Consider the following 11543-nt stretch of genomic DNA (forward strand, 5'->3'; position numbering starts at 1 on the left):
AGCACTCCCAGAGTCAGCTACAAAAGCAAAGTACCAGCTGGGGATGTAGTTCAGGGCCAAGAGTGCAACCACAGTTTGATCACCAGCACTGTCCATCCTTCCCCCCCAAAGAGAGGGTCATGGCAAAGAGAAGCAAGAGAGAGAAACAAACCTGTAGTTTCTGCCCCAAGGAAACTTCAATTATCCTTCCCATCTTTTCCGTTCCCAAACTCCAACTGGCCCAGTTTATAGCTTTCTTAAAATAGAGTTCTGTATATACCTGTGGTTTATCTGCCTAATATCACAGCACAGATATCTCCACACATTTCTGATCTTCATCATGATCACATTCCATTCTGTGGGCCTACTCAATGAAGCATCCAAGAATATTTAGTTTTCCTAATTCTCCATATTTAACCATAAACGTTACAAACCCTTTTGTACATTATTTTATTCTTTCTTTCCTTTTATTTTTTTTAATACTTATTTTTTTTAGGTATAGATGGACACAACACAATGCCTTTATTTTTATGTGGTGCTGAGGATCAAACCGAGGTCCTACCCATGCTAGGCGAGCGCTCTACCGCTGAGCCACAATCCTAGTCCCTTATTTCTCTTTTTTGGTACTGGGGATCAAACCAACACAGCCTCAGGCATGCTAACCAGGCAGTCTGCCACTGAACTATACCCCCAGTACTGGGCATTATTTTCCCTATACCTTTTATAAATCCCAGATTCTGGAAACTCAAATTACCAGATTAAATAAGAACAGTTGTAGACAAGATGGAACATGCCTATAAGTACCAGCAAATTGGGAGGCTGAGGCAGGAGAATCCCTTAGCAACTCAGTGAGATACTATCTCAAAATAAAAAATTAAAAAGACTGGGGGATGTGGCTCAAATTACACGTCATGTGAGTGCACAAACACACACACATACACACACACACTCACACTTGCTCTGTTATAAACTTTTATTCACATCATGTACAACCACCTTTGGGTTCAATCCCCAGTTTGGTACATAATGCCACACGCTTTCCAAAAAAGCAGCCTTCACAATGTGCAAAACTTACGTATTTATTTATTTATTTCTTCCTTTCTTTTTGTAGATGTACAGAATGCCTTTATTTTATTTGTTTATTTTTACGTGGTGCTGAGGATTGAACCCAGTGCCTCACGCATGCCAGGCAAGCGCTCTGCCACTGAGCTACAACCTCAGCACCCAAAACTTACATCATTCTTTAATGCAAAAACTAGTTTTACAAGCACCTCAAAGGCCTTGTTTCTTATTAATCAAGGGTCCACTACTTAATATCAGTACATGCAAAAAATGGATAGCACAAGTAGTAGCAGTAGCAATAGTAAAAAGAGTTAATATTTATTATCTTTGCCAGGCACTATTTGCAGCCTTTGAAGACATTAAATTATTTGATCCTTGCAGCAATCCTGCAAAGAGATAAATTTTTTTGGGGGGGGGTGGGGTACTGGGGATTGAACTCAAGGGAACGTGACCACTGAGCAACATCCCCAGCCCTATTTTGTATTTTATTTAGAGACAGGGTCTAATGAGTTGTCTAGTGCCTCACCATTACTGAAGCTGGCTTTGAACCCATGATCCTCCTGCCTCAGTCTCCTGAGCCCCTGGAATCACAGGCATGCACCATCATGCCCGGCCCTGTTATCCCCATTTTACCCATAAGGAAGCCAAAGCAGAGGTTAGATTTGTACCCAAGCAGTCTGATTCTAGAGTCCTCATTTTTTTGTTTTTTAATATATATATATTTTTTTAGTTATAGATGGACACAATACTTTTGTATTTTTATGTGGTGCTAAGGATAGGACCAAGTACCTCACGTGTACAAGGCAAGCGCTCTACCATTACCATCAGTGGTAGTCCCTAGAGTCCTCACTCCTAACCTCTCAACTAACCAAACTACTACTACATCTTCTTCCTCTTCTTCTTTTTTTTTTAAAATATTTTAGTTGTAGATGGACATAATACCTTTTTGTTTTAATGCGGTGGTGAGAGTTGAACCCAGTGCCTCACATGTGCTAGGCAAGTGCTCTACCACTGAGCTACAATCCCAGCCTGACAAACGACTTCTTTCAGGAGCATGAGAATTTATGCCATAATGTATGTGAAATATTCCCAACAATTCCTAACTAGCACATATACAGGCACACCCAGAAAGCATATCCCTCTTCCTATTTCAAGAGCCACAAAGTCTGTGAAATTTGTTGAGTATCACAGATTTCAGACAATTTACTACAGGAACAATTAGCTCTATCTCAGAACTTATCCAAGGGTATTTTATTATAATTAATTTGTACAGGTAGAAATAGTTCAGACTGCAGATGTAGCTTAGAGGTAAAAGTGCTTGCCTAGCAAGCACGAGGTCTTAGGTTCAATCCCCAGCACTGTCAACAACAAAGCAAAAACTCCACAAAAACAGTACTATGAGCAGGGCACAGTGGTGCATGTGTATAATCCCAGGGACTCAGGAGGCTGAGGTAAAAATATAAGTTTGAGGCCAGCCTCAACAACAGTGAGGACCTAAGCAACTTGGTTATATCCTTTCTCAAAATAAAAAGTAAAAGGATAGAAGATGTAACTCAGTGGTATAGTAACCCTGGGTTCAGACCCAGCCTCCCCAACCCCAAAAAAGAAGTTCTATAACATAGATCAATATTGCAGCTTCAGTGAGGACTAATCAACTAATAAAATCTATTTGCCTAGTTATTCACTGGTCCTACTATGTGCTGACTTGAAACAAAGTCTTGATCTCAAAAGACAATTTAGTGCTGTGCACAGTAGCACATGCCTATCATCAATCCCAGCAACTCCAAAGACTGAGGCAAGAGTATCACAAGTTCAAGGCCAGCCTCAGCAACTAAGTGAGCTCTTATCTCAAAATAAAAAGGGCTGAGGATGTAGCACCTAGGATATCATGATAGAAGTCAACAGAATACAGGGGTACAAGTTTTTTGCTAAGGGCCAGGAGAACCAAGGAAGGAGGTGATGCACAAAAAAGACTAGCCCTGGGGCTGGGGATGTGGCTCAAGCGGTAGCGCTCAGCGGCCTGGGTTCGATCCTCAGCACCATATACAAAGATGTTGTGTCCACCGATGATTAAAAAATAAATATTTAAAAAAATTCTCTCTCTCTCTCCTCTCTCTCTCTCTCTTTAAAAAAAAAAAAAAAAAAAGACTAGCCCCACCCTAAAGTTGAAAGTCATTGAAGAGGGCATTATGTATTTAGTTCTGCATTAGAAATAAACCTGAGTCCCAAAGGTTCAAATGTTCCTTTCTCGGTCCCCCTACAGACCACAAAGCACACCACTGTTCCTCACAGGCAAAGAGCAAGAGCTCTGCTGGCCCAGGCTTTTTAAAGGTCGAAAAACTTCTGTGAAAGACCATATGGTACATATTTTGGGCTTTGCAGACTATGTGTGTCCTTGCCACATATTCTTTTTTTTTTAAACAATCCTTTAAAAAAAATAGGGGCTGCAGTTGGGCTCAGTGGTGGAGCGCTTGCCTAGCATGTGAAAAGCACTGGGTTCGATTCTCAGCACCATATATAAATAAATAAAGGTCCACTGACCACTAAAAAGTATTAAAAATAATAATAATAACCACTGGGTATGGTGGCACGCGCTTATAATTCCAGTGCCCAGAAGGCTGAGGCAGGAGAATTGAAAGTTTGAGTTCAGCCTGAGCAATTTAGCAAGACCCTTTCTCAAAATAAGAAATATAAAGGGTCGGGGATGTTGCTTAGTGGTAGATCACTTGTCTTGTGTGTACAAGCACTGGGTTTGATTCCAGCACTGCAAATAAATCTAAAAAGGGCTTGAGGACATAATTCAGTGGTAAAGTTAGGATCCAATCTTCAGTATACCAAAAGGAATACACAGGCTGGGTGCGGTGATACGTGTCTGTAATCCCAGCAACTCTGGAGGCTGAGGAAGGAGGATCACAAATTCAAAACTAGCCTCAGCAACTTAGTGAGGCCCTAAGCAACTTAGTGAGAGAGACTATCTCCAAAGAAAAAATAAAGAAAAGGGCTGAGGATATTGCTCAGTGGTTAAGCACCCATGATTTCAATCCCTGGTACCAAAAAAAAAAAAAAAAGGGAATATATGGGTGATAAAGATATTTTATTACACACATACATTCTTTATAAATTTTTTTTAAAAAACTGTGATGGACCTTTATTTCATTCATTTAATTATATGTGGTGCTGAGAATGGGACCCAGTGCCCCACACATACATTCTTGTATGTACAAAATATTTCACAGTAAAAAAAAAAAACCCTTGAGGGCTGGGGATGTAGCTCAGTTGCATGTAAAAGGCCCTAGGTTCAATCCCCAGCACCACAAAAAACAAAACAAAACAAAAAAAAACCTCGAAAACACTTGGTAGAAGAATCAATTCCAAAAAGGCTAACCATTTCTTTAATTAATTGCTTTAGGTAACCATTCTTTACCATTCATTGGAATTTATCTTTAAAAAAATTTTTTTTTGATGCTAGGAAATGAACGCAGGGTCTCTTACATGCTAGCTAAGTACATACTCTATCACTGAGCTATACCCCCAGCTACCTCAGTGGCATTTAATACCCTGCTCCCCTCCATTCCTTCTCAGAGCATTCAAGGCCACTACTAATAACTGTCCACCACCTTCTACACTTCCTCCTCCTCAGCTCATTCCCAAATCTATCTATTCAGTCCCTATTGCTAAATAACATCTTGCTCTGTATAGGCTCCTCAAGAAAAATCTTCCTACTGGAAACAATCAATCCCCTCACTCTAATCCTTTCTCTACTCTCAAAGGCACCACTACTCAATTCTCTCTGAAGTCATACTATTCTTCTCTTACCTTCTGTGTACACTATCCCAGAAAGGCTGTCGGTACCACTTTTACATTCCCAGGACAGTTGATCTCAGTCCAGCTTCTCATGGACCCTCTCTGATAACAGCCCTTAATTAGCCCCATCCACTAGACAGTCTCCTACCCAGCGCCAAACCATAGAAGTTTCTAAAAAGTAAAACTGATCCTCAGTGGGGGCACACATGTGCACACATATACACACACACACACTCACACACCCCAAAAAAAACAGTAAAGCTGATCATGACAAATTATTTTTAGAAACTTAGATGGTTCTCACTGTTAAACTTATTTACAAGGCACAGGAGACCTTTATGAGTTAACCTTTATCTTTCCTGCCTAGCGTCCATCACTCACATTAATTACAACTCTATGCCTTTCCCAGCAGGCACTGCTACGACTCTTCCACCTCATATACTTGTACTCATTTTTAAGAATTAGTTGAAAGAGTACCTCCTCTTTCAAGTCTTTTCTGACCCCTTACGCAAAGCTGACCTCCCTCCTATGGCATTCTATTTCAATTTTTCAATAGACATAGCTTCTCAAAGACAAAAACCATGGTTTACTCCCATATGCCTTGAGTGTAGTTTTGGGCTCTCTCTTTTCTTATGAGATTACAAAAGCTCAGGCACTCCAAATACCTAATTTTAGTTTGTTAAACATAAAAGGAGAAACATTATGTGCCACATGGTACACTTTCCAAGCCTCTTCACCTCCCTATTCTTGCATGCTATTCTCACATGCTTAGCTATCATTCCAGGCAAGCTGACTAGACTGGTGGCCCTAACTTTACTTACCAGACAAACGAAAATACTTTAGTCTTAAGGATATTTGTAAATATTCTAGTCCAATAGTTCAGATCAAAGTTAATAATATAAATATATATATGGGCTGGGGTTGTGGCTCAGTGGTATGGCATTTGCCCTGCATGCCTGGGGCACTGGGTTCAATCCTCAGCATCACATAAATAAATAAAGGTACTGTGTCCATCTACAACTAAAATATTTACATATATATGTGTGTATGTTTGTGTGTATATATATATACATAACATATATATACACATGTATATATATGTACACACATATATTTATATTTTTTTGGAGACTGGGTCTATGCCTAGGCTAGTCTCCAACTCCTATATTCAAAGTGATCCTCCTACCTCAGCCTTCCATGTACTGAAACTACAGGTGTTAGCCATCAGGCCCTGCTTTAAAATTGAAAACCTTTACATAAAAATTCTCTGGATTTGAATCTTAAACAAGAGAAAGTCACAAACCAAATAGCTTCAGGTACTTTACACATGAGGATCATAAGTTCAAAGCCAGCCTCAGCAACAGTAAGGAACTAAGCAATTCAATGAGACCCTGTCTCTAAATAATATACAAAATAGGACTGGTTATGTGGCTCAGTGGTTGAGTCCCGAATTCAATCCCCGGTGACAAAAAAAAAACAAAACAAAACATGACTTTCATAAAGGATCAAATCCCCTCAGTTTTTTTTTTTAAATTGTAGATGGAAACAATATCTTTATTTACAAATAATTTCTAAGTGGTGCTGAGGATTGAACCCAGTGCCTCAAAAGTGAGGCAGGCACTATACCACTGAGCTACAGCCCCAGCCCAAATTCCCTGTTTTTTTTTTTTTTTTTAAGAGAGAGGAGGGGGAGAGAGAGAGAGAGAGAGAGAGAGAGAGAGAGAGAGAATTTTTAATATTTATTTATTTTTTAGTTCTCGGCGGACACAACATCTTTGCTTGTATGTGGTGCTGAGGATCGAACCCGGGCCGCACGCATGCCAGGCGAGCGTGCTACCGCCCGAGCCACATCCCCAGCCCCAAATTCCCTGTTTTTAATGGTAAATTTTTGTCAAGTTTTTTTCCTAGCTTGCATTTATCTTCATTCTTTAGAACTGGAAAATTTTATAAGCAAAGTAAGCTATACAAAATACACTTTCAAATTTTTAAACCAGGGGAAATGTATTTCAAACCCAAGCAAACCTTTTGAAACATTGTTTGATTGGAAACAGACCATATTAAAAAAAAACTACAGCTTAGGTGAATATCAACTACAACTTAAACATAACCCTTTTTATTGAGACAGGGTCTAGGTTACCTAAGCTGGCCTCCAACTCCTGGGCTCAAGTTATCCTCCTGCCTTAGCCTACCAAGCAAGAGGGACTACAGAGGTATGACACCAAGCCGGGCCCTAAACAAAATCTTAAAATTGTTGTGTGCCCAAAATGAAGGGAAAAAAAATCACCACAGGATTTCTGTTTATTAATTGATTAACCATATAAAAATTGCACTAATGTGCACAATGAGAATATTTTAGATTCATTCAAAAACAACAAAAACTATCCAACATGACACTCTTCAGAGATTAAATAATTTAAAATATACAATAACAAATACAAAAATCAATTAAGTTGGGGTTAAATAATTTAAAATATACAATAAGAATACCATAGATAAATGTAAAAAACAATTAATAAGATGAACCTTGGGGCTGGGGTTCTAGCCCCAGTGGCAGAGCTCCTGGCTAGCATTCCTGAAACACCTCTGCTCTAGAACAATATAAACACGAGTCTTTAGCTTCTGACAAAGATGCTATAGTTATGAACTTGAGCTAAACAAAATAAAAAAATGAACTATTAACCAAAGGACAAGAAAACTCTGACTTTAAAAAGCCTAGGTTTGGGGGTTGGAGCTGGGGCTCAGTGGCAGAGCACTCCTCTAGAGTATGCGAGATCCCAGGGTTCGGTCCTCAGCACCACATAAAATAAATACATAAAACAAAGGTATTATATTCAACTACAACTAAAAAATAAATATTAAAAAAAAGCTCAGTTTTGATACCTGAAAAGTTAAACTACTTAATTTATCCTGTTTGGGATATAAAGAAGCATTGCATTAAGTTTTCTATTGGCCAAGGCTCTACTAACCATTAGCTTTATTTTTATTTTATTTTTTTGAGACAGTCTCTCTGGGCATGGTGGTGTACACCTGAAATTCCAGCTATTCAGAGGCAGAAGTATTCCAAGTTGCAGGCCAGCCTGAGCCACTTAGTGAGATCAGTATAAAAAAAAAATAAAATGGGTTGGTGATGTAGCTCAGTGGTACATCAACCCTGGGTTTCACCCCAAATACTAAAAAAAATAAAATAAAAAATAAAAAGGAAGAGGGAGATAGGGCATCTTGCAAGGTTATGTTGCCCCAGCTAATCTCGAAACATCTGGGCTCAAGCTACCCTCCCACCTCAGCCATGAGTGTATACCACCTTGCCCAGCTTAACCACTAGCTTTATACTAAGGCTAGCTTTATATACTAACCACTAGCTTTATACTAAATGTTAAATCTATTCCCGAATTTCAGACGTGGGAGTGGCATGTCAATAATTCAGTTCGACAAAGTAAATTCAAATGGGGTTCAATCAGAATTGTGACCATCTTCAGCATTATCAGTGAAAATGAAAAACAGCAATATGTCTGGGACAGAAAGCACAGAATAGAGGAGAAACAAAGCTGAATTTGAAGAGGAGGATTAGGGAAAAACCCTATTATTTGTGAGGACACTAAAGTAAAGTGGAATGAGGCAATGAGGAGTATCCTAGCAAAGGTACAAAAAAGGTATAAGTAGGTAAGGAAAACTAACAGAGAATGGGTAGGCAGCCTTGTAGAGCTTCACTGAAGAAGAAAAGAGACAAAGAAAATTATATCTGATATCTGAGAAGACATGTTTATGGATAATTTTGGATTTTGTGGGTAGTGGGATGCCACTGCAGCATATTCCTTTTCCTCCTTCTATAAGAGGATCAAGCCATTACTTCAGTTTTTGAAACAGCAGTATTTAGGATCTGTCACCTCAATGTAAGACATGCCTTGCACACAGCATGGCTTAATAAAGACTTGAAATTAATTACGTAATTTACTTTAACAAATTAAAGGAAGTAACTTTCTTAAATATACTACCAATCTCATTACAGTGGGTCTAATCCCTCATACAGGAATTACACTGTGCTCAAAGTTGATAGCACCTACCAGCTAGCTGTTAAAACCAAGTTTCACCAGTCAGATTCTTGGTGTCCTAGTCTTTGTTATACAGAATTTGACTTACAATCACTACCCCCGCCTTTTTTTTAAGTCTATTGAGATCAGTAGTTAATCTTGAAGTCTATAATACAGTCATGGCTTTCTTCTTTAGTTCTTTCCCAAATAAACAATAGGTGCTCTTAATTATAATAATTTTTAATGTTAAAGTTCAGAATAATACCTTGTTTGTGAATCTCACCCTAAAAAAAATCTATATTGATCTTTTTTAATTAGAGGTTTTAAGAAAGACACTGAGCAGGAAAATACCTTTTATTTTAAAATTCTAGGATGGTGACATATCTCAGTGGTAGAACACTTTCTTAGCATGTGCCAGGCCATGAATTTGATCCCCAGCACCATAGAAATTAATTTTTAAAAATTTCTAGGTAATTTTTCAACTGACGTTTGGTATAAATAAAAGAATTCGTTGATAAGATACCCATTGAAGCAAATAATCAAATAAAATAACGTATTTCACTTGGAAAAAAGAAAGCTTGATGGTCAGTATCATTCTCAGTTCTTTCTTAGCTTTAAAATAGTTGTTAAACTGTTAGACTCAATACAGGAAGTATTTGTGAAATTGAACTAGTAAAAGAATAAGTGCCACTCCATCTTGGTAATTAACCAAAATGATGTTTAGCCTAGTAATGGTTCACCTTTGGGGAGGAAATACAAACTTTCCTAAAAATGTCATTGCTGAAACCAATGCACGTTTTTGCTTCTAAGTGTATAGTAAAAGAGGTCGTCTGGCCTGCTTCAAACCTGGCATCAGAACATCAATAAATAGTTCTGATACTTCAGATAAAGATATTTTTATTATTATTCTTGAACAATAAAGCAATTGTTTGAAAGGCTGTAGTCCATTTCTTAACCTTGTAGTTGTGAGTTCTGTTGGGGGTTCAAGAATCCTGAATGGTGTGCAAAACGTGTGTATAAGAATTTTCGGGGAGATGGGGAGAAGGCTTGCAGCGGCAATCTTTTTAAAGAAGTCTACGAGCCAAAACAGGGTTATTAAAAAAAAAAAAAGGTATGCATGGGACTATGCAATCACTGTTAAATGTGTTTAAAAAGCATCCGTTCATCCACTGACCCAGACCCTAAGATGAGCTGTTCGTTCGAAACGCCTTAAGGTTCAGAATCGATTCACCCCCGCCCCTTATATACACACTCTTTTCAACAGAACCCATTCTCGACCCTCCTCAGCAGTCGGGCCGGTTGCATGCCCGGGAACCCCAAGGGCTCGCGTACCTGGGCGCTGGCTCGATTAGGGTGGTGGTGTCCAGGTAGTGGATCTTGTAGAACTCCAACAATGCCGGCAAATGGTCAAACTCCTGGTCCCCGATCTTAAAACGGCGATTAGGCAAAGAGTTGATAATGTAGTGGGAGACGCGCGAGTTCTCGGATACAGACAGCACATAGTCCCCGGGGCAGGTGGAGGAGTCGCGGACTAGGAACATGCCGTGGCGCTGGCCCTGGAGCCGGGTCTGCGCCTCCTGGCGAGACACCGGTCCCATGTACCAAGCAGAGCGATCTGAGGAGTCGAACCTGGCGGAGGACATGGTGCCCGGCCGGGGTTCTGTGGCGAGTCCGGGCGGCGGCTGCTCTCGCCTGTTCTGGAAGCCTTTGCCCGACAGACGGGTTTGGGGCCGAGAAAGGGACCTCTCGGCACACCTCTAGGCAAGCTTAGAGGGCCGGGCCAGCACCTGCCTCTCGGCTCCGGGCTCGCAGCATCCTCTGCCGCCGCCCGCCTGCTCCGGGACCGCCTCACAGAAAGAGCCGGCCCAGGGAATGCAGGGCAGAGCCCCCGGTCGGGGTGGGCGAAGTCGAGCCGCAGCCGAGGCCGCCCTGGGGTTCTTGGGCTGTCTGACGTACCGGGGGTGGTTCCAGTGGATCGCGACCTGGAAAGCTCCGGCTCCGCAGCCGTACGGGTCTGCACTGACACCCGCCGACCACGAAGCACCGGACTCCAGGGAGCGTGGCGCCTCCGGGACGGCTTTGCCCAGCCGTTCCCAAGAGCCACAGCAACAAAATGGCGGACGCGGGAGAAGCAGCCGGCCACCTCCCCCTCGTCTCAGCGCACTCTGTCTGCGCACGCGCGGGACCCCGGCTCCCAGCGGCCGTCGGGGCCCTCCCCGTGACGTCGCTCGTCATAACCAATCAGCAACACGGTTGCGGTGGCCGGGGCGTGGGCTTCTAGCACCGGCTCCCGCGTTCCGGGAGGAGGCTTAGGGAGGCGTTGACCGCGGGCACTCCCTTCCTGGGCCTCGGTGCGCCGCCGGGGGCGCTGCCGCAGAGGAGTCTTCCAGCGTTGGCAGGAAAATAGTTGGAGCCGAGAGGGAGCGGCGTTCCGAAAACCTGCTTCTGGGAACAAAGCGTAACGTGCTCGCTGAATCGCGGGCCAGGGAGGCGTGGCACTGAGGTGACCTGGCCGACCGAGTGGCCAAAGGGACATTCAAGGGCGGACAGGCCCTAAAGGGCCGAGATTGCTCACGGAGGAGATGACCCCGGGAGCGAGCTGACCCCTAGATTACTGAATGGAGCGTGCTCTAGGTGGTTTAATAGTCTAAGGGACCGTGGGTGGTTAGG

The 11543-nt window shown here is 41.8% G+C and overlaps 1 protein-coding gene across 3 annotated transcripts in view; it reads right to left on the minus strand.

Moving 5' to 3' along the window:
- Crkl (CRK like proto-oncogene, adaptor protein) overlaps positions 1 to 11053 on the minus strand; it is a 38647-nt gene extending 27594 nt beyond the window's left edge. For 2 of the 3 annotated variants that reach the window (XR_013434585.1, XM_040289258.2), the window contains exon 1: positions 10206 to 11053. Coding sequence is in view for 2 of the 3 variants with exons in the window: in XM_040289258.2 (XP_040145192.1) it covers positions 10206 to 10516 (311 nt within the window). In the remaining variant the exon portion in view is untranslated. The remainder of the gene's footprint in view (positions 1 to 10205) is intronic. The other variant, XM_005334491.5, reaches the window with a different exon arrangement.
- Between the last annotated feature and the right edge of the window lie 490 nt (positions 11054 to 11543).

The sequence above is a fragment of the Ictidomys tridecemlineatus genome, chromosome 2 (genome assembly GCF_052094955.1).
Source record: "Ictidomys tridecemlineatus isolate mIctTri1 chromosome 2, mIctTri1.hap1, whole genome shotgun sequence".
NCBI lineage: Eukaryota > Metazoa > Chordata > Mammalia > Rodentia > Sciuridae > Ictidomys > Ictidomys tridecemlineatus.